The sequence below is a fragment of the Zootoca vivipara genome, chromosome 9 (genome assembly GCF_965207765.1).
Source record: "Zootoca vivipara chromosome 9, rZooViv2.hap1.1, whole genome shotgun sequence".
NCBI classification, from domain to species: Eukaryota; Metazoa; Chordata; class Lepidosauria; order Squamata; family Lacertidae; genus Zootoca; species Zootoca vivipara.
In genome coordinates, this window is record NC_142592.1 from 43,010,787 (window position 1) to 43,034,381 (window position 23,595).

At 45.6% G+C, this 23,595-nt stretch overlaps 1 protein-coding gene across 3 annotated transcripts in view; it reads left to right on the plus strand.

Annotated features, from left to right (window-relative positions):
• Positions 1 to 21,554, plus strand: part of PDGFB (platelet derived growth factor subunit B) — a 35,442-nt gene extending 13,888 nt beyond the window's left edge. The window contains exons 2-7 of one of the 3 annotated variants that reach the window (XM_035127451.3): positions 2,828 to 2,924; positions 12,605 to 12,694; positions 14,015 to 14,220; positions 16,598 to 16,733; positions 16,875 to 17,046; positions 18,543 to 21,554. In XM_035127451.3, coding sequence (XP_034983342.3) covers positions 2,828 to 2,924; positions 12,605 to 12,694; positions 14,015 to 14,220; positions 16,598 to 16,733; positions 16,875 to 17,014 — 669 coding nt within the window. In that variant the 3' untranslated portion in view covers positions 17,015 to 17,046; positions 18,543 to 21,554. The remainder of the gene's footprint in view (positions 1 to 2,827; positions 2,925 to 12,604; positions 12,695 to 14,014; positions 14,221 to 16,597; positions 16,734 to 16,874; positions 17,047 to 18,542) is intronic. The other 2 variants (XM_035127452.3, XM_088652081.1) reach the window with 2 other exon arrangements.
• The last annotated feature ends 2,041 nt before the right edge of the window (positions 21,555 to 23,595 follow it).

Sequence of the window (23,595 nt, forward strand, 5' to 3'; positions counted from 1 at the left end):
CGCCGCTCATCTCGCTTTTCAGGCCGAGGGAGCCGGCGTTTGTCCACAGACAGCTTTCTGGGTCATGTGGCCAGCATGACTAATCTGCTTCTGGCGCAACGGGACACTGTAACAGAAACCAGAGCGCACAGAAACGTTGTTTACCTTCCCGCTGCAACAGTATCTATTTATCTACTTGCACTGGTGTGCTTTCAAACTGCTACACCACACTGGCTCTTATCTCAATAGTACCTGATCCTTTTTCAAACTCATTGCTTTTTTAAAAAGTTCCCTTTTCTGGAGAGTCTGCTGCCACTGTTGACCAAAAGACCCCAGATCCCACTGAAAAGAGGGGGGGGGAACCCTTCCAGCTACTGTGAAGCCCTTAACATATTTCTGTTGAACTTTAAAGCTGCATAATAGTGCAGTCTGCATAACTCTGGTACATAGAAGAATATGCAGTCTCAAATGCTTGGCAATCCAACCATGACTTGAATGTGGTCAGAAGTTTTGTGTGTTTGTGTGTGTGCACGTGTGCATGCTTGCGTAGCATAGAGAAGTGTAAAATTCAATCTTGGTGAAAAAGACCCTGGGGTACTTTGCACATGCAAGCAAGTGTTTGTTGATCCAGGCTTGTTATTTGGAATACTTCTGGTCTCTGTGAAGTTGGAACAGGTCTGTGAAGGATCATGCCTGATATACCTGATTTCTGTTCTCTTCCAGACCTGATGTTACTTATATGTATCCCTCATCATAGAGCCAAGCCATGGAAAAGTAGTCTTGGGCTGGGAATATGGTTGTATCCAAATAAACACCATTCAATTGTTTAATTTCATGATTCTGTGGAGCCCAATTTTGAACTGCAAAGTACTGTGCAAAATCTGTTTAATCCACATGGCATGTCCTTCCAGGCTGCATCAACAAATCCTTGCAATTCACATCCCAGTTCAACAGTTGTAGCACAATCCCCCCCCCTTAACAATAGACAATAGGGAGCACAATGAGCCATGAAGAAACATTTATGGAGCAGTATTTTTTCCTTATTGTTTCTGCAGTTAGGCTTTAACTAGAGCTGATGCAATATTAGGCAGCCAGGGTTGGGCTTTTAACTTTAGGGGGATTATATATTGAAAATCGGGGGGGGGGGGGAATGACCCTATCATTTAATAAAAGGTTGCAATTAATTTACTGCATATTTTAATGAAAAACTGTTACTTTGATAGCAAAAAGAAAAGAGTGCAGTTCAATGGAAAAGCACAGGCATCTTGTGCAAAAGGTCTTGGGATCAATTCCCAAAAAGACACCTGTCTGAAACTTTGGATAGCTTCTGCCAGTCAATGTACAGACCTGAGCGATTAATGGTCTGGCTCTACATAAGGAAAAATTCTATGGATACAGAGGGTTATATCTGACTGAATGATACTCAGAGTAGAAACACTGGAATAAACTAGTCATAACAAAAATCTATTCATTTCAATGAGTCCGCCCTGAATATGGCTTAAATCAGATATAACCCAGAGTGTTTTATTTCACAGTGGCCACAATCCACCAGTACAAGCCCTAACTGAAATTAATGTGACCCAGTGAAAAGCACTTCCATGTTCTTGCATAGCTGCTGTTCATTTCAGTTTAGGCTTGTGCAGGAGAACCTCATGGTGAATTGTGTCCAGTGTATTTGAAGAGGCTACATGTACATACAAATATTGGGGAGGGTGGACTGAATTGCCCCCCCCCCCATTCATCATAACTTTACTTGTGTTTCAACTCCTGGATTCCAAAAGTCTGCCCTGGAGATTTTTGTGTGTATAATAACATTTTGGCAAACACTTGGCGCAATTGTAACTGATTATTGGATCGATGTAGGTAATCTCTCCTTGAAAACCTAGATCAATTGCCCGTGTCCACCCCCTGCTTAATCTCCTTCTTGCCTAATGCCTGCTGCAAAGTTACTGAATACACAAAGTACAAAATTAGCATATCTCATGTTGGCCTCATGCGGATTTCCGTTTTGTGTCATGTGAAGTATCTCAAGATGTGAATGTGTCCCATATGCTGCGGCCTCCATATATCTATTCTTTATGGAGATCCAATATATAGATTGGATCAATATATAGATTGGATCAATATATAGATTGGCGACCGTCCGCACTCTTCCTGTGCTACATAGAGCTATGGTTTCATTTGGTGTTACAGACCTGGGCTTGTGTTTTGTTTCTCCCAGGCAAACAATGAGTGGCAAACCAAGAGCAAACCTTGTTTATAAACTCATGGTTTGTTTGAAGCAAAAAGAAGAAACCAAGCTGTCAAAGAAAAGTCAACATCCTTTTCTGCGCTTTAGTTTTAACAGTTCTCATATACTGGGTCAACACTATAAAATCAGCAAGGGTTGGGAGAACATCTTAAAACAGTTAACTTGATAGCAAGGGGGCGTATAATAAGGTTTTTCCTTTGAAAGACACTAGAAAGCTGGAAAATGGAACTTACTTACAAGAGAGTAAGCTCCCCTGGACACAAGTAGGCTTTCATGCACATGCATAGGATGGCACTGCAAAAAGCTTTTCCAGATGATTTGCCTGTTAACAGACTGCTCAGAATTCATTGGCATGTGATTGTACAAGTCATCAAGTGTCACACTGTAGAAAGAGAGGGATTTTTTTCATGGAGGCTGGACCTTCTGAGGTTTCTGATTCCACCATTTAGAACAATCTTGTCCACATTTTGTCTTGTCGTGTTGCTACTGCTAGTCCCCCTCTCTGCGATACATGTGAAGTAGCTGGTACAAAACTGGCACATGGCACCTACAGTATCCTAACAGTTATTCTCTCTCTTTCTCTTTATTCTTTGGCAGGGAGACCCCATCCCTGAAGAGATATATGAATTGCTGAGTGACAGCTCGTTGCGCTCCATCAGAGACCTTCAGCAGGTCCTTCGGATAGACTCCGTAGGTAAATCTCCTCAACGCTGAATGCTTCTCTTCCTTAAACCCCAGTCAAAAGCAACAGTAAGACAAGAACAAATGTATATATCACCCAACAAGATGCCACTGCGGGCACTCCAGATAAGAAATATGTTGTGTTGTAGAATATTGTTTTGTATAAAAAAAGGGCATTCAGATCAAGCCATCCTGCTCACATCTGTTGTGGCCACAGTCTGAGCCCCTTCCCATGCCCACCAAATGCATGAGGGTGAATGGACTGCAAAATGTGTGGGTGAACGAGAGGACAAGACTATCCCATGCATCTCCCCAATTCCTGCTCACATTTTTTTTTCAGTGTGTCTGCGGGTCATTTACACTACCCTAATTTAAGACTGCTAACGCCATCTGGGTTGCTGAATCCCTTTCCACGCAGCTCATAATGTGAGCGTGTGGCAACTTATCCACAGGACAGTCATGTACCCTGCTGCTTATATCTCTGTCCTGGGCATCTGACCTATGCCCAGTGGATCTCCTAGGAAATGTGCACGATGGAAACAACAAAAATGGGGTACATAGGAAGCTGGCTTATGACTCAGGGCGTTAGTCCATCTAGCTCAGCATTGTCTACACCAGGCTACCCCCAAACTCGGCCCTCCAGATGTTTTGGGACTACAACTCCCATCATCCCTAGCTAACAGGACCAGTGGTCAGGGATGATAGGAATTGTAGTTCTGGAGGGCCGAGTTTGGGGATGCCTGATCTACACTGATTGGCAGTGGCTCCCAGGGTTTCAGGCAGGAGGATCTCCCAGCCCTATTTGGAGATGCTGGGGGTTGAATTTGGGAGCTTCTGTATGCAAGGCAGATGCTCTACCACTGAACTACAGCCCTTCCACTAAGGTTGGGTGCATGGGCCAAAAAAATGGAAAGGTTGAGTGTATGGGCAAATAAATGTCTGGGAGCATAGTACAACAACAACAACAACAACAACAACTAAAATAAATAAATTATTTATTTATACCCCGCCCATCCGGGTTTCCCCAGCCACTCTTGCCTTCAATGGAACTGATTCAGACACTGCTTCCTCATCCTGCTTGTCCATCATCTCAAGCAGTGAAAGAAATAAAACAGGAATACACGTGTGGCCCTTTCATAGAGCCATGCATTCCTCCAGTCCAGAGCCACAAGCAAGGATGAGCTGCAGCAGCCCCCTCGCCATAGTGGCAGGAATGCAATTCTACCAGCTGGAAGTCCTGCAAGAAGCCTGGGAACTCTAGCAAGATTATGCCGGTTGCAGCACAATCTATATGGAAAGCAGTGGAGGAGACAGCTCCACTGCTGGCAGACAAGTTTGAGCAGGAGGTGGAACTGGACCTAGGGCGCTATGGGATACATGCCCTTTCCAGCCCATTATACCTCATGTACAATTCATCATGTGAGATGGCTACATGCCCAAGGTACTCCAAGTGTATGAGAGGTGGGGAGTGGGGAACCATCACAGCTCCCTCCCACACGTGCGCTCGGCAGTAAAAATGCACGAGCCTCTCACATATTTATGGTGCCAGTGCAGTGTACCTGTAAATTATGTAATGTTTGAAGCGGCCCTTTGCTAAAGGATTAGCACAGTTGCAAAAAAGAAAAAGAAAGAAAAATCCTCTGGGAACTTACTTTGCATGATGACTGTGGTTTAAACATGGAAATATTGTGGCATGTAACAGCAGAGGAGTCCTGGCTCCTAGCTGCTGAACTTTTCCCTCCCCCCCCCACCCCACCCCCTGCCAGACCGCCTCCTTCTGTTTTCTGAGAAACTTCAGCTCAACAGTATTCACTAGGAATTGCCAAAGGCAAATCTAGATGAAGGAAACGTTTAATAGGGCGGCAAGTGTAATAAAACATACCTCTCTTAGAGATAAACATTTTGAAACACAGCTTAACATGTAACCTATTGAATAAAATATGGCTCATGCAGACTTAACAAATATAGCTGTTGCTATATGGCTTTTGAACAAATGCCACACAGGTGCCACCTCTACCTGGTAGTCCCCCTCTTTCTTTCTTTTCATCGCCTGCCTCCTTCTCTTCCATGCCTTCATAGCTGCCGTAGGAGAGCAGCCAAGAGCTGTGAGCCAAGAAATCTTAAATTTAAAATTCATCTCAACTGTGGACTTGCTAGAAGGGCCTTAGGAAACTCAAGTATTTTGCAGAATGTAGGAAGAGCCTACTGGATCAGGCCATTGACCCATCTAGTCTAGCACCCTGTTCTCACAGTGGCCAACCAGATGCCTGTGGGAAGCCCACAAACAAGAACCAAGTGCAAGAGCGCTCACCATGGGCATACCCAGGATCAAAGCTGGGGGGGGGGACACCCCTCAGCCACGCCCCTCAGCCACCCAATTGGCTAGCTGGCAATGACGTGGCCAGGATCCCCCCCAGGAGGCATGGTCAACGTCCACACACCCCGGAGGAAAGGGGGCCATTTGCAAGGCAGCACACGGAGCCACCCGCGCGTACACTCCTGCCTCGCCTGCTCCTTTAATGGCAGCGGTGACTAAAACAAGGCAGCAGCAGTGAAGCTGCCTCCATTGAAGGAAACCTGGACCTGGACCTGGGCTAACTTCAGCCCACACTCTTTCAAGTCACAGCGAGCATAGCACAGAAAGTGCTGCCCCACAATGCTCCACGGCACTTAATTTGCATGTATGCAAATGAGGTGCCGCGAAGCATTGTGGGGCAGCACTTTCTGTGCTATGCTCGCTGTGACTTGAAGGCGTGTGGGCTGAAGTTAGCCTAGGTCTAGGTCCAGGTTTTTTTCAACAGAGGCAGCTTCGCTGCCGCTGCTGCCGTTTCGCTTCAGCCAAGCAGGCTGAGGCGGAGCACAGCAGGCAGCGTCCCTGCCTGTCCTCTCTAGCTGCCCTGCTTCTAGGGGGGGCAGCTGCCCCCCTGCCCCATGCTGGGTACGCCCATGGCATTCACCCACTCCTGCAGTTTCCAGCAACTGCTCCTGATCATGACATAGCTGTCAACCCTCCCTTTATTTGCGGGAAACTCCCTTATTTCAAATCCGAAAGTTGACAGCTATGAATCATGATCACATCCACACCACACATTTAAAGCAAGTGGCTTCCCCCAAAGAACCCTGGGAACTGTAGTGTACCCCTCACACAGCTGCCATTTCCAGCACCCCTGACAAACTACAGTTCCCATGATTCTTTGGCGGAAGCTATGTGCTTTATAGGCATGGTGCGTATGTGACCTGGCTCACTTTTCTAATCAGTAATCTGGAAGGACAGATCGTGAAGCTGAGGCTCCAATACTTTGGGCACCTCATGAGAAGAGAAGACTCCCTGGAAAAGACCTTGATGTTGGGAAAGATGGAGGGCACAAGGAGAAAGGGGACGACAGAGGATGAGACGGTTGGACAGTATTCTCAAAGCTACGAACATGAGTCTGAGCAAACTGCGGGAGGCAGTGGAAGACAGGAGTGCCTGGCGTGCTCTGGTCCATGGGGTCACGAAGAGTCGGACACGACTAAACGACTAAACAACAACAATCTGTGAATAATAAAGCTGGGCTTCCACAAAAGGTGGTTGCTAGGATTAATGAAGTGCTATCTGGCATACCAACAGAGAAGGCTGCAGTTCTAAGCACTCTTATGTGGAGGGGAGAGCCCTACTGAACTCGGAGGCATTCACTTCTGAATAAGTTTGTTGTCTTAACCTCACTTATCTGGGAGCAAGTCCTATTGAATTCTGTTAAGTCTAAGGTGACTTGGTTAGTATAGCTCCACATGCATTATGATTACTTTCAATTCTGCATAGGTAGGCACCGCTCTTAGGTCAAAATGCATTTAAGGCTACTGTAGTTTAAACCTGGACTCGCACACAAGCTGGGATGTGACTGCAAGGGTGTGGCAGGCGTGAAGTGGATACAGGAGGTGCAAAGGAACATTAAGAAAATACCCTCAAGGCTCAGCTAGCTAATGAATAGCTTTGTTTTATTTTTAACAAGATTTATCCTTTCCCTCCAGAATTATTATTAGCACTTAAAAACAATAACACACACATAAACAAACCCCACACTGTGTTTCTTTTAGATTAGGGGAAAGGTCTCCAGGAGTCTGGGAACTGCAGCAGTTTCTGCACTAGAAAAATCTATAGAACTTTCATGATTCATAGTGCAGTTAGAGCTGCCCTGTCTCATTTTTAGAATCCTGCTCTTTTCTCCCCGGTGGAAAGGAAGAAATGAGCAACATAAGGCAGCTGGAAGGGAGCAGATTTGCTGCTTTATCATGGCGCCTGGATAAGGGATTTTTTTTTCTGGCTTTGTGGTGGGGCTCTGGGGATACCTGCCCACACGACTGAGGTCACCCAGCAGCAGCCAGACCGAGGAGGTTTTTGGCACGTGCAGGAATGTGAGCACACGTCACAGCCACCGGGTTGGCCCTGGAATGTATTTATAAACGTTTTCTTCAGAGTGAATTCCATTCTACTATAGCCTTTTTGCTCCCGCCTGCCCTCCCTACCCCCCCCCCGGGCCTTCTCTCTTGTGTTTGACTGTTTGTAGCTTTGTAATCTTTGCCGAGACACTATCTACGGGGGAACAGAATTTCCTGCTTTTGTTTCCTATGCCAGTCGGACCACTGGCGCGCTCTCAAAAGCATTCCCGCTCCCTTTCAAAAATGCCCGAGAGTGGAGGAGGGAAAGGCAGAGGGAGGGCACCAGCTGTGCTCTGCTATTGTTTCCCTTAGAGAAAAGCGGCTAGTCTCTCTCCCCCCCCCCCTGGATTCCACAAAGCCGTACAATAGCATGGCTTCCAAAATTAGCAGTACAGTACTGGCTTTTCCAAGGCTGGGCGTGCTCTCCTCGTCAGCAGTAGCTGCACTGCCCATATATTGAGGCGAAGGGCACCCTTGGGAGAAAGGGGGTGGGGTCGAGGGGAGAACTCTGTTTTTCAATAGAAGATTAGTTCCAAGTCAACATCATGGCTATTTTTTTCCTTGTCTGTTTAACCTTTGCGCAAATGCAACCCCCACCCTAGCCTGATAAAATTCCAGAGAACGGGGGATGGAAGAGGGTCAGGAAAGAGCCTAGCAGGCCCTAACACATGAATAAGAGATACCATTTTGTTCCAGTGACTAATCTTTCACATTCCCTTGGGAAGTGGGATGTTGCCTGTGGGAAGCCCGAAAGCACATCAGCACTTGCCCCACTTGTGATTCGCACTGCCTCTGACAGTGCAGTAGAACCTATGCATTTGCCTCCTCCATGGATGTGTCTAACCCTCTTTTAAAGTCATCAAAATTTCTTGCCCATTCTGGCTTATAAAAGCTAGCCGGGAAGGGCTGGGCGATGGGCTTCGCAGGGGGTGGTGAATGCTTCTCTCTGTGAGGGAGCCTTCCCAGACCCTCTGAAAGAGGCGGTTATCAAACCGCTTCTTAAAAAACCATTTTTAGATGCGGCCAATATGGCCAACTATCATCCAGTCTCAAATCTTCCATTATTGGGCAAGGTGATTGAGTAAGTGGTTGCTGAACAACTCCAGGCACGCCTGGAAGAAGCGGACCATTTGGATCCCTTCCAGTCGGGATTCAGGCCTCATCATGGGACTGAAACTGCCTTGGTCGCACTGGTTGATTATCTCCAGCGGGCTAGGGACAAAGGTGAGAGCCGTTTCCTACTTCTGCTGGATCTCTCAGCGGCTTTTGATACAGTCGATCATAGCATCCTTCTGAACCGTCTAGAGGAGCTTGGAGCTGGGGGCACTGTCATACAGTGGTTCCGCTCCTTCCTCCTGGGCCGTGTTCAGAAAGTGGTGGTGGGGGATGAGTGTTCAGACCCCTGGGCTCTCACTTGTGGGGTGCCTCAGGGTTCTGTCCTCTCCCCCATGCTTTTTAACATCTACATGCAGCCACTGGGAGAGATCATCAGGGGGTTTGGGCTGGGTGTCCATCAGTATGCGGATGATACCCAGCTCTACCTCTCTTTCAAATCAGAACCAGTGAAGGTGGTGAAGGTCCTGTCTGAGTGTCTGGAGGCAGTTGGAGGATGGGTGGCAGCTAACAGATTGAGGTTGAATCCTGACAAGACAGAACTACTGTTTTTGGGGGACAGGAGGTGGGCAAGTATGGAGGACTCCTTGGTCCTCAATGGGGTAGCTATGCCTCTGAAGGACCAGGTACGCAGCCTGGGAGTCATTTTGGAATCACAGCTGTCCATGGAGGCACAGGTTAATTCTGTGTCCAGGGCAGCTGTCTATCAGCTCCATCTGGTACACAGGCTGAGACCCTGTCTGCCCGCAGACTGTCTCGCCAGAGTGGTGCATGCTCTAGTTATCTCTTGCTTGGACTACTGCAATGCGCTCTATGTGGGGCTACCTTTGAAGGTGACCCAAAAACTACAACTAATCCAGAATGTGGCAGCCAGACCTACATTGGATCCCAGTACGTTTCCAAGCACAATTCAAAGTGTTGCTGCTGACCTTTAAAGATCCTAAACAACCTCTGTCCAGTATACCTGAAGGAGCGTCTCCACCCCAATAATTCCACCCGGACACTGAGATCCCACACCAACGGCCTTCTGGCAGTTCCCTCGTTGCGAGAAGCCAAGTTACAGGGAATCAGGCAGAGGGCCTTCTCGGTAGTGGCACCCGCCCTGTGGAACACCCTCCCACCAGATTTCAAAGAGAAAAACAACCACCAGACTTTTAGAAGACATCTGAAGGCAGCCCTGTTTAAGGAAGCTTTTAATGTTTGACGCACTATTGTATTTTAATACATTTTGTTGGAAGCCGCCCAGAGTGGCTGGGGAAACCCCGCCAGATGGGTGGAGTATGAATATATTATTATTATTATTATTATTATTATTATTATTATTATTATTATTATTGGAGCGAGTTCCATAGTTTAAGGATGTGCTGTGTGAAAGTACTTTCTTTTGTCTGTCCTGCATCTCCCAACATTTAATTTCATTGGCTGTCCTCGAGTTCTAGTGTTGCAAGAGAGGGAGAGAAAGGTTTGTTTTATTTATATCCCCTGCCTTTCTTACGTCACAGAACCCAAAGCCGTATGCTTGTACTTCCCAGGTTTCTCATTCAAGCACTCACCAGACCCTGACCTGCTTAGCTTCTGCAAGGTGGTTAATCTCATGCCCCTTCACGGATATTAAATCCCATGTAGAAAATTTGTGGCTGTGGCTCGTTTGGCCATAAATATGTCTGCTGGTGGTGTGTGTGGAAAGCTTGTTTTCATTCTCTGTGTTCCATAGACAAGCACAGGCCATCAGTTCACTGAGCCTGCCAATCCTCATGAATCCTATAATATTGGCACCTGTCCTGCTTCCCCTTACAAAGTGAGTAGTTCAAACAAGGAAAGACTTGCAGCTGAGCAGGATCTATCATCAAAAATGGCCATTGTTCTAGACTCTAGAGGGACTGGTAGCTCCAGGGAGAGTCTAGGGAGGTGTGACGGGAATTGCTCTAGCCAGCATTTCCTATGGGAAAACACATGGGTGTGCTCATAGGGAACTGAATTGAAAGCTGGCAGGCCTTTCCATCTCTTGCAGGCTACCCTCAATGCCTTAAATTTAACATATGCTTGTGTTAGGAATAATGAGGTCCGAGGTACCAAGTAAACAGTAAGTTTATTCATGTATACAGCAGCGAGAATCATATCAGCACAAAGAGATTAGTACCTACAAAGAAGCAGCAGCAGATGAAATGAATGGAATATCCAGAATTAGCAAGCTTAACCGCCAAAATTAGAGAGCAAGAAGAGAAAAGTTTTAAAGAGGAACGGAAGCCATTTGTAGACTACCTAAAAAGCATCGTAAAAATGTTAGAACTTTAGTCAGTTCGGAGTAAGCTCAGCAGTTATAGTTTATAATGAGAAGAATTTGAATGTTTAAATAGTTAGAAAAAATAGAATATGCAGCAGGAATGGGAAACTTTAGGGGGTCATGGAAGGATGGACAGGAAGTTGATGGAATAGAGTTATGGATGAATGTAATGTATCTATTCCCACCCCCACCCTTTTTTTATTCTTCTGTTTCTTTCATTTTTTCTTTTATTCTTCAGTTCTATATTTCGTGATTTATTTATTTTATTAAAAAACCGTAACATATGGTTTTCTTACCCTGTGTGCCAGCAAGATGGGAGGAACTGCATACCTCATTTGTGGAGCGCATGCAAAGGATCCCAGGTTCAGTCCCTAGCCTCTCCACTCAAAAGAATAAAATAGCAGATGATGCAAATGATCTGCACCAGTGCCTAAGAGTTTGAGAGTTGCTGCCAGTCATCCCAATTCTGGGTTGTGCTATACTTTGCATAGTCCCGGCTGCACCTGTGCAGTAGGTGCGGAATATGGTTTTTCCACTATATGTACAGGTTTGTTGAAGTTTCTGTGTTGCTCTTTCGAATGGCACAATAGGTGCTCCCTTATTTAGAGGCTGCAATCTTTGACTGGTCTTTGTTGCGATTCAGTCTGCAGGTTGCTCTCCAGCTACTCTCCACTCTCCATTTTACGCAAAAAGCCTTTTTTTCCCAGGCAGAGAAAGACTGGGGGAATTGCTGTAGAACAATTTACAAAACAAATAACATGCATGGTATTTTGGAATGCTGGAGGGGAAAAAAAATCTTAGTAATTTGGGAGGTAGATATGGTGTAACATTAAAATTCTGCTAGCCGATAACATCTCCAAATATTTTAAAAACATGTTTCCTGGAATGTAGAGAAATATATTTTAAAGCTAACGTCTTTGGCACACTGCTTGTTACTTAATTCCATGGAAGTGGCTCGGGGCTTGCTCACCACTGCTCTGTGTATTATGCCATGTTCACATGAAATGTGTAGCATTTTACGCTTCAACCATTCAAGGGTATGCTGCCGAGATATGCATTTTTCTTAAAGCTGTTTATTTGCCACAATCCCAATTTTATGAAAGTTGGCATCTGGTACAAAATGTGGATTCCTAATAGAATAACAGAATCATAGAATTGTAGAGTTGGAAGGCACTATGATAGTGATCTAGCTCAACCCCCTGCAATCTTTCGCACAATGTGGGGCTTGAACCCACAACCCTGAGATTAAGAGTCTAGTGCTCTACTAAGTGAGCTATCCAACAGCTAGTTTTGCCTTTACTTTTATTTTTTAAAGCCATTTTTCTTGTCTTTCTGACAATTGCGAGGTACTGTACATTTGCAAGGTTACATTTGTAAAAGGATCCCATTATTGAAGAGGTAGAGATTCCTTGCTTGGCATGACTGTGTGTCTTCCTTGTGGCCCCTTTACATTTCTATTGCCTTTCTAAGATTTATCTTTGCTCCTTGCACTTTCATGCTCTCTCTCTCTTTTTTCTCTCTGTGTGATTGGCAAATATACAGAATAAAGCATGGAGGCTGAGAAAGTCCCTGGAAAATAAACCAATTTATATACATTTGGTTGGTTGGGAGAGAGGCTGCAGATTATGGAGGTTTTACTGGAAAGGGTGTGAACTATCGTACACACTCCCAGGACTACACTCATTGCAATTAACCCTTATTGACCTTCCTAATGATTACCCTAAGGAGACACAGTAGTAATTTACCTGAACTAGCGTCTCTCCTGTCTCCTCCTTTTAAATTATGTTTATCTCCATGTACATACTTTGATAATGTAACCTTTCCATTGCATTACTGTCAATTACAGTGTGTGTTTGTGTGCATGTTTTCTTTTGCAGAAGAAGATAGCTCCACTTCATACCTGAATACTACCAGAATGCATCCTGGTCAAAATCCTGTTTCTTTTCTCCGAGGGAGACGAAGTCTAGGTAAGTTGGAGGCATGACATATCTAATCTATGTGAGGGAATTTAAGCACAAGGCTGGCCCTGTAGAGACCATGAACCAGATGTGTATCGCTGTGTCTTTCTCTTCAGGTAATTTGACAGCTTTGTGAGCTTTCTTATAACTTTAGGTTCCATCCCATCAAAGCCAGCTGGGTAGATTGTGTTGGACTAGGAGTTGGAAAAGTTAAGTTCCAGTCCCTTCTCAGTCCCTTTCTGCCTCACCTACTTCACAGGGTTGTTGTGAAGAAGGACAGGGTTACAAATGTGGTTAGATACCTTTTACATGGGATAGTATTCATTTGGTGTTGCTTTTCCAGAGTGGTAAGGCTGCATGCTTGAGTTCAATTCCTAAAATTGTGGGTGAGGGCCAACAAAGCTTTACTCAGAGTAGACCCATTGAAATTGATGGACATGGCCCAGTTAGGCCCATTAATTTCCATGTGTCTGAGTAAAACTTAGTTGGCTACCACCCTGTTTCTCTGACCTTGGGAATTTAGCCGAGAGATATGGGGTGGTGTCCAGCATTCATCACACTCAGAGCAGACACACTGTTTGTTGCTCTGAACTGCTTTGGGAGGAAGTGCAGGAAAGAAATATAATAAATAATGGGCATTATTAACTTAGGTCCAGTAATTTCAGTGGGTCTGCTCTGAGTGCAGCTGAGTTGGATACAACCCCCGAGATTCTAATTCCTTAAAAGAAAGCTCAACACTCAAATTCTGCAGTGGGAAAACCTTAAGTTCTGCAGTTGGAATGAAACAGAAACAGGGTATTGGTGATTGTGTTTTTAAGGAGTTTTCATAGAATCATAGAACTGTATAGTTGGAAAGGGGCCCAAGGATCATCTAGTCTAGTCTAACCCCCTGCAATGCAGGAATATGCAGCTATCCCATATGGGGATTGAACTTGCAACATTGCTGTTATTAGCACCATGCTCTAACCAACTGGGTGATCCAGGTGTTCAGTGCAGAGGGGCAAATATCAAGGGCTTGAAGAATGACACAGTTATGTGGTGTTGCCTCCACTCTTTGACAACTGCAAAAGACTTACCAAGGCTCCTAGTAGCTTCTAAGGATGTGTGAGAAATTACCCACACTTTCCCCACACTTTTCTCCATAAACATGAATTTGAATTTTCATCTGTCTATAGCCCTGCCATCTCACACAGGGCCAATATGTCAGTGCAACAGTGCTCTTGATTCCGCAAATGATGATGTGGGTAATATGAGATACCCATTAAAACAGGGGAAGGAAGTTGAATGGAATAGGGAAGAATATAGTTCTTTCTTCTTGGATCTTTTCAGTTGGAGGAGAACCTGTGGAGCCAGCAATAATTGCAGAGTGCAAGACACGGACAGAAGTCTTTGAAATCTCCCGGACCATGGTGGATCCCACCAACGCCAACTTCCTGGTGTGGCCGCCATGCGTGGAAGTGCAGCGGTGCACAGGCTGCTGCAATACCCGAAACATGCAGTGCCGCGCCACGCGGGTCCGTGAGCGCCACATCCAGGTAGACAAAGACAAAGGCCTGCTTTGGGAGTCGGGGGCGGGGGAGTGAAATTTATATGGGGAAGTAACAGCCTGCTGAAAGTGTTGTTTTCGAACTTTCATTATGCTCTGCTTGCATATTTCTTACTAAAGTAAAGCTCTGCTTGCATATTTCTTACTAAAGGAAAGTAAACCCAGTAGCACTGGCCCTGGGATTTTTCATCCCATGAAGACAGGAAAATGTGTAACATGATGCATCTTTGTAATAATGCAAAAAGCTCCTTCCTACAGCCTTTATATCAATGCAGAAGTGTAGATTTTAAGGCTGCCACCTTAGAGCACACTTACTAGGGAGAAGGTGCCATTTGACACAATGGAACTTACCTACCGAGTAAGCAGCACACGTAGAATTGCACTGCATGCCTTTGTTTTTAATCATGTGATTAAAAACACGTGAGGGGGAATGACTTAATAGGACTATTGAAAAAAGCCTTAAAACTCGCAGCTAAAACTGGGAAATCTGAAGATGCTGACCTGTTCATCTTTACCATGCCAGTGCACTTGCTCTCCCAGCAAATACTCCATTAAGCCAGCAGCTCCTCCTCATTCTCTTGTCTGGATGTGCTGTAAGCGGATACCTGCCAGCTGACCTCTCGTTCTGATCCTGCTAAATATCCAGCCAATAAAGTGATCTCTGCACTTCCTCCCAGACAAATGACTTTAAAAATCATTTTAAAACACAATGCAAATCCCCTTGCTTGACCTATGCACGAGGGAGGATTCCAGGGGTCTTCCATAGTAAGAAGGCACGGGAATGGAAATATATCACACCATCCATTTGCCAGGAAATTCCTTTCTCTAGAAAGCCACATTGAATAGAGAGAATGAAATGGGGCCGTGGGGAGGGAGAAGAGAGCAGCAGAGGGAGTTGTTTTCGGTGGTGGTGGGGAAGCAAACAAGAGGTCAAAGGGCAGCCAAGAAAATGTGACCTGGAAATGCTTCCTCTGAAAATAGAGGTGCCTGCATTGTTTGGTTGGAAATGTTTGTCTAGCTAGAAGCATGTGTCCTGACGTGTGCAGAGCGGTGCATTAAGAGAAAAAGAGAAAAATTGGTCCTGCAGGAAACAGCTCTATGCTCAGTGGTAACTTCCAATTGCCTTCAGCAGAGTTACCATCTCTTCCAGATGTAAACAGCAGTTATTACTTGGACTCCCTGGTCCTATAATCAGTTGTGGCACATGAACTGAGTGCCACCAGTGCTTGGGGTTTTTTCCAGGGGCACTCAAGGGCATCCCTTTTTTTGTTGTTGTTGTTAAAAAGTTTGGCACTTACTATAACAATTTCATGGTGAGTACCAGCACCTATTTTTCTAGGGGGGGGGGGAATTATGAGTACCACCACTGTGCCACCTTCCTGTTAGGTTTTTCCTTTAAGACTGATGTGGTCGATGGTGCTACACAGAGATGTGTGTTTGTAACATTGATCTGAATATTAACACACCTGTGAGCTTTTGCTAATTTGAATAATTGAAGGTAGAGTTTGCTTACTGTCATGTGATTGGGTAATTGACTATTTTGAATTCTGTATTTAAGCTACCCCAATGGTTCATGGGTGTGGTGGGGGCGATGGATTGTGAAATGAAACGAATGGAGTAGAGGAGTGTGTTGTATATAATTGTAAATAAAAGCAAGCAAAGATACTGAAGACGACTTTGTTATTTCGTCGACCCTGCCGCTGTTGCCACTCGGTTGGTGCGTATTTTTGCCCAACACTTCCTGGCTGCAGTGGTGCTGCCATGCACCAGGACTGTGATGGGGCAGCGAGGGCAGGGAAGTACCATGTTGCCGGCTGCAGGTGTAAATGCTCCTGCACTTGTGCGCACTGCTGCCGCCCTGCCCCATTCTGGTCCTAGCAAGCAGCAGCAATGCTACAGCTATCTGGAGTGATATGGACCTATTCGCTGTGCATATATCATTTTGCAGTGGCAGGTGGGCAGGCACAGATGGATGGGTGACCGTTGTTTTCAAAGAGGTTGGGCTGAATGCACTCTCCGTCTCTTCCATTCCTATGGACCCAACTTATCCCGATTATAGGATCCGACATGGCAAGCTTCACAATTCCTAGATCATGGTGTTGCATCTCACAATGCACTTTTATGATTACTGGGTTAGTTTCAGAGAAATGATCCTGAAGGCCCAAGCAAGTGATTTTGGTACTTATTAAGAACTCTGCCGTGTTCGCATTTCACCTAAAAGCTGCAAAGGGCTTCAAAATGTTAATGTTATATATATATATATATATATATATATATATATATATATATATATATATATATACACACACACACACACACACACACACACACAACAAATTTGTGTTGTTTTTAATCTCTTCCAATAGGTAAATAAGATTGAAATTGTCCGAAAGAAACCAGTCTTTAATAAAGCCATTGTGGCCTTGGAAGACCACCTGGAATGTCGATGTGAGGCAGTATCACCCAGAGTGTTCAGCCGGCCAAACTCACGCGAGCATAGAGGTGAGCATTGCAGAGGGTTGGGTGGGTGGGGAAGAGTCAGAAGTAACGTCAGGGGAGGCGTTTGGGAAGAGAAGAATTTGATTAGCAATCTCCGTGAGCTGCTGCCTGCCAGTGTGTATGTCATGCGCCTTCCTTTCCTAGCAGGTGGGCCGCCACTGAGCACTCGGGCTTCTCTTCCAGCAAGGGCACGAGCGCACCGGTTGCCGCCACAAAAGAGGAAGCATCGGAAGTTCAAGCATGTCCACGATAAGAAGGCCCTGAAAGAAATCTTCCCAGCATAGAAGATGCCGGCGGGCAAAAGTGCAAATGTCAGGTAACTGCGACAAACACAGCTGCCACGTTGTGAATGCACAGGGACTTCTATCACAAGAACACCACTAGTGCTTTTCCACCGATGCCCTTTGCTCCTGCACAGGCAATTGGCTGGAAGCAGATTAAAATGAGTTTCACACAGAAATTCGTTGTGCTCTGTCACAAGGGGAAGCTGTGGCTCAGCAACAGAGCGCATCTTTGTAGGCCAAGGATCCCATGTTCAATCTCAGGTGTCCTCCTGTCTGAGACCCTGAAGAGCCAATAGTCAGTGTTGAGAACACTGAGCTAGATGAGTCAATGGTCTGACTTAGTATAAGGCAACTTCCTGCGTGTCCTGTAGCAAAGCTCCTTCTGCAATGTTTACTCAATGAAGAAGCCTACTTCAGTTAATGTCCCCATTGGAAGTTTGCTCCTTGCAGCTTCCATGCCTGTCACTGCTTACTCACCCAGCAGGCAACATGTTTACCAACGGAAGGTGCTCAAGTAGCTTTGCAAATCTACCTCTTACAACGAACGTTGTCAAGCAGTTGGAGACGGTTGGGCTCATCAAGCCCATGTATCTCAGAATCATTAAAAACGCTGTTCCATTGTGAGTCACGTGGAAATCAAACTTAATTTGCCATTCATGTTAGGAAGCCAAAGAATGAGAGGAAGAGACAAGGCATAAATATTTCCTCCACTGGGAATTGTCTTATCAAGGAGCACTGTGACTGTGCACAGCTTTGATTAGGCTTAGCGGTCTGTCACCTGTCCAGGAAAGAAGGCGTAATAGCTGTAGCAGACGCATAGTTCTGCTGATTGGGAAGACCTAATCAAAGGCAAGGAACAAACAGGCTGGTCTGTCAGGCTGGCAGCTTGCTTTTTAAGATGGGATAGACCACTTCCTGAATCGGCTGCCCTCCAGATGTTTCTATCATCCCTGACCATTGGCCATGTCAACTGAGACTGATGAGAGGGTTGTTATGCAAATTATCTGGAGGAAACCAGGTTGAGAAAGGCTGGCACAGACAGAACAGAAAAATGGCTTTAAGTGTAGCAAAAATGGCTTAAATACAGCGCAATAAGAGCATGCCCATTTGTGCCCTAGAACAATCTCCCTAGGGAGGTTATAAACTCTCTTTCCTTGGAGGTTTTTAAGCAGAGGTTGGATGGCCATCTGTCATGGATGCTTTAGCTGAGATTCCTGCATTGCAGGGGGTTGACCCTCGGGTCCATTCCAACTCTACAGTTATATGATTCTATGGCACTCAATCCACCGCCCCCAGCTACGCTTCCTACCACCACACTGTTTTTCCCTCCAAAAAGCAAAAAACCCAAATTCTATAGAAACCAGAACTTAAGATTGAGACTAAAGTTAGCAAACTGGATGATAAGTATGTTTGTCAGCTATGAACCTTCTTGTAGGCAGGGCATAGCACATCATCATAAAGAATAACTAGGGTGAACTGAACACACGATGGACTCCTAACCTACTTTTCCCATTTGCTTTTCTTCCAGGTTTATTATTTAATATATTTGCTGTATTGCCCCCATGGGGCCCTCAGAGTTTCTCTCCGTCCATCCGCCTCAATGCTACTTTTGGACGGCCAATGGTGCTTCCTGATCCCTTGCTCGCTGGACGTCCTCCCACCAAAGTTTACCCTTCGACTTCTCACCTAATTGCATTTCAGCATTCTCCCCAAAGGAAGAAACCGGGGTGGGAAATAAACGGAAGAAAGAAAACACAGCCATTTGGATGGACAGTATACTGCCTGCTGGAGCAAAGACTTGTGGCCCCGATCTCCTTTTGAAGGAGGAGGCTTGATTTCCCCACCACCACCACCACCCTCTTTCTTCCTCCTTGCTCCCATCCAGACTGTTAGCTGGGCTCAGGCAGCTTACAGCGCAACAGATGCAAGTCAAGGCAGTCAGAGTGGCAACCAGTGACAGCAAATGCACTAAGGACTTTTATCGTGATGTCTGACTAGATATCTTTAATGTGTGTGTGTATGTGTGTGTGTGTATATATATATATATATATATATATGTTTTATTTTTAAAAACCACTAAAACATGCCATGCTCTGGGAATAGAAACAATGAAAGCAAAATTCATTTGTCCAACTGCGCTTTCTGCTGCCAGCTGGGGGTGGGGAGGGACAGTGAACAGGAAAGGAGCAGCCGTACTGTAGGGAACTACTGGTCCCCCCGCACCCATCCAGGGAGCTGCTTGGGTTAAAGAGGCCTTCTTTGCACATGATTATGGAGGGCTTGATTTATCCTGTGGCTACTCTCCTATTGCAGCTGGAATTTGAAACCCCCCCCCCCTTTTTAATGACTCGCTATGAGGTTTTCTTAATGGATTTGCATTCAGTAAAGTGAGGATTACCACCACTGGATAAACTGGAACCCCAACCCAACCGTTTCCATGAGAGAGGCTTTATATTTTAATGGGATGGGGTGGGTGGGTTAGTCATAATAGCCGTATTAGAGCATGTTCTTTGAATGACAATCAATGCCACCTCTGTTTAAGAGATCTCAAGCAGCAGTGTAGACCGAGAAAGAGACCTTTGCTTGGGATCTTGGAGAGCTGGTGCTCATCGGGGGTCAAGCAGCAGCGGGTTGAGCAGAATGACTCTGTGATTATCACCAGCCCAGCCCATATCACAGGTCCCTTGTGTGCAACTTTATTTCCAAGGCAGTGTTATTACCATCCCTCCTATGATACAGCAGTGAATATGCAGATGCTAACTCATCTTAATAACCTCAGGTGAAGATCATCTGATTGGATGAAAACAGAGCTGCGCCAAGCCTTGTAACAGCCATAAAAGATCGCACGATGCACCGAGTAGTTGCGCCTGTGTGCCAAGTGGTGCTTTGCACCTCACCCTCTGTTCCCAGTGCTGCCCAACCAGAGTCCCTGGACAAGGAGCCAGTCAGTAGCATCCAATGTATGCGGGGGAGGCAAAGAAGCTGAACAGAGATAACTGGCCCTCTTTAACCACTGGCTATTTTTAATCTCTGTTTTTCTCAGCTGTCCTATATTTTGTCTCTTCAAAGCTGGGAACGGTTATCTCTTTAAAGGTTCACAAGCCATTCCAGATCACCAAAGAATAATAACTGCTGAAGGTTTTGTGTGAGAGAGTGAGAGAGAATGGCCTATCTTGCAGGGGCCTATTATGGGGAGGTAAAATAAGAAGGAAAGACGTTCACTTTACCTGAGTCAGAGAAAGGATCACTCACCTGTTTATCTTTAAAGTGTTGGAGGAAAGCGTATAGAAGGATTGCATGGACAAGACTTCAGAACTTCTACTTTCCACCTACCTCTTTCAGTCTCTATTCTCTTGCAAAAGAAGACGGGCAAAAACACACACACATAATGAGTGGGGAAATGGGTAGAGCTGCCTTTGCCAACCTGGTGCCCTCCAGATGTTTTGGACTACAACTCCCATCAGCCCCGTCTGGAGGGCATCAAGTTGGCAAAGGCTGGGATAGAGTTTGAATAAAATTTAGCAAGGCAAGTCACTACTTCTCCCTTGCTCTCTGCCTCTGCTATTTCTCTGGTCTTTGTGCTAGATTAAGCCCAGCAAAAGGCACCTTGGATAGACCATAATGCTTGGAAAGATTTCCTGCCATGTCTCAGGTTGACCAGATGAAGAGTTGAAGCGTGGCAGTCATGTGTTTGTTAGAAAGAGACAGACACATCACAAAACTCTACTTAAAAGATGTATCTGTGCAAATGTTTGGTGCAAGGAAAGAGAAGGAATAACCTGTCCCTGGAGTCACTTTTATAGGAAGCATGTGAAGCGGAACATTTGCCTGATGGCCAGGTTGGATTGAAAACCCAGGTTTTCCTCCTTTTCCTGCAAGACTGGCTTAATCTGTTTTGCTCCATTCATTTGTATGGAACAAGAGGAAAAGGCTACAAACCAGGAGACTGGTAGGAAGGTAGGCACACTGACTGCAGACTCATGGGACAAACTAGGTCCAGTACTTACACTCTCTTCAGTTGTGGGAGGTGGGGGGGGGAGGGAGGAGAGAGAAAACTTGTGGCTCACACCATTGCCCCCATACCTCAGATCCTGTTATCCAAAGGGTCCAAGGGGGTGGGGGACTGTTTCCCCCTTGAATTGCATTTGTATGGAGTACAGTACTTGGATTGAGGTGCCAGAGGCAGGTTCCTGTACTGTTCCTGTAATGCTGGAATGGGAAACTCTGCCACCTTCCAGGCGATGTTTGGCACTCCAGTTCCCACCAGTTCAGCCAACATGGCCAGTGGTTAGGGAACCTGGGAGTTGTAGGCCAAAACCATCTGGAGGGCCTTGGGTTTTCCCCTCCCTGATCTGTTGTAATGGGTTGGCCCACTTTTCTCCTTGCAAACCAAGACTATGGGCTGATCAAACCTTGCAAAACTGGCAAACAGTCAGCTGGCAGTATGGTCAGGTACTACTGGCAAATAAAAGAACTAAGCTTACAGCAACAGCTGTGCTCTTTCAATATAGTTTCATGGAGGAGGCCAGTCGCAGGATTTTTTTTTAAAAAAAATTATTTAAGGCTGATGGAAACAACACAGATTTCCTGCCTGCCTACCCGCCTTATACCCAAAGCTTGCTCTCTGACATTAAAGAACACTTCTTGCTATTCAATCTTTCTTCTCGTTGTCTTTAAAAGACCATTTGTTTTCCTGCATCTTTTTCATTTGTAAGGAGGGCAAGGTCTCTCTCTCTCCACACCCATTTTATGTAAAAATTAATTTATACTCAGTACTGTATTTAAAGTTGTTTTAAAAAAACTGTTAAATTCAAAAATTCTGCGGTTTTGTGTCTCATTTGTTTTAAAGCGGCTAAAAGCAGGGTGGCGGGAATCTGACAGGGGTGGGGAGAGAAGTTTCCAAAAGGCCGACCTGGAAGAAGAAACCACGTTTTAGAGGTCATAAATCCAGACGTAATAAATTTGCCTGTATTTATTCTCACCCATTCCCCCAATGTAATCACAAATGCAGGGATTTCCCAACAACATTCTGAGAGCAGAAATGCCGGATAATATTGTACCAGACAGATATGGTTAGTGATCTCATGTAAGACATGGTTATAGCTAGTAATGTTATATAAAACCCAAATTCTAGATGCATTATGAGAACTTAAGCATTGCCCTATTTAAAACAGGTACATCGCACAGCTGAATGTAGACAAGCTTTGCTCAGACAAGATGAGTCACTCCGCTTATAACTGGGATGACTCACTGTTTGCTGTGTGCCCCAAAGGTTTCATGAGCAAAGGCAACAACATCCTATTGTGGTGGGTGGAATGGCAATTTGCTCTTGAGTGTTCAGGGCCTGGTATATTGTTAAAGCTGGTACAGCCCAGCAGGCAACGTCTCAGCCTTGTTATTAGTAGGCAGGGAGGTAAATCTCAAGCTCTGTTGTTAAACGCACAGGCTCAGTGCCACGTCCATAAAAGGGATGTAATAACAATGATCTTCCCACTTTGTAAGGACCACATGGCGTTAATACGGTAGTGGTTTCAAAGCACATAAACGCTCAGTTCACAATAAACCAAACCATGGCTAAGTGTGAGTAGTGTGTGGGTACAGTGGTACCTCTGCTTAAGAACTTAATTCGTTCCAGAGGTCCGTTCTTAACCTGAAACTGTTCTTAACCTGAAGCACCACTGAAGCTAATGGGGCCTCCTGCTTCCGCCGCGCCACCGGAGCACGGTTTCTGTTCTCATCCTGAAGCAAAGTTCTTAACCCGAAGTACTATTGCTGGGTTAGTGGAGTCTGTAACCTGAAGGTTTTGTAACCCGAGGTACCACTGTACTCACAATAAAGATCACAGCCACTTAGCTTCCCTCCGCTGTCCTTGTCCTATTGCCACCCTACCCAGAGCTAGGCTATGGTTGGGTTTCATGTTACATCCAAACCTGGGCTCATGAATGGTCTCCCCTCGACAAACCAAAAGAAGTAAGCTAAGAACAAACCATTGCTGCAGCATGCAGCATGTTCTTGCCTAACTGCTTGTGGTTTGCTTGAAGCAGATAAACTAAGGTTTGGACTTAATGCTAAGGCAAATCATTGTTGTTGTTGTTTAGTCATTTAGTCGTGTCCGACTCTTCGTGACCCCATGGACCATAGCACGCCAGGCACTCCTGTCTTCCACTGCCTCCCGCAGTTTGCTCAGACTCATGTTCGTAGCTTCGAGAACAGTGTCCAACCATCTCGTCCTCTGTCGTCCCCTTCTCCTTGTGCCCTCAATCTTTCCCAACATCAGGGTCTTTTCCAGGGAGCCTTCTCTCCTCATGAGGTGGCCAAAGTATTGGAGCCTCAGCTTTCACGATATGTCCTTCCAGTGAGCAGATCATGAAGATGAGGCTCCAATACTTTGTCCACCTCATGAGAAGAGAAGACTCCCTCGAAAAGGACCTGATGTTGGGAAAGATGGAGGGCACAAGGAGAAGGGGACGACAGAGGACGAGATGGTTGGACAGTGTTCTCGAAGCTACGAACATGAGTTTGACCAAACTGCGGGAGGCAGTGGAAGACAGGAGTGCCTGGCGTGCTATGGTCCATGGGGT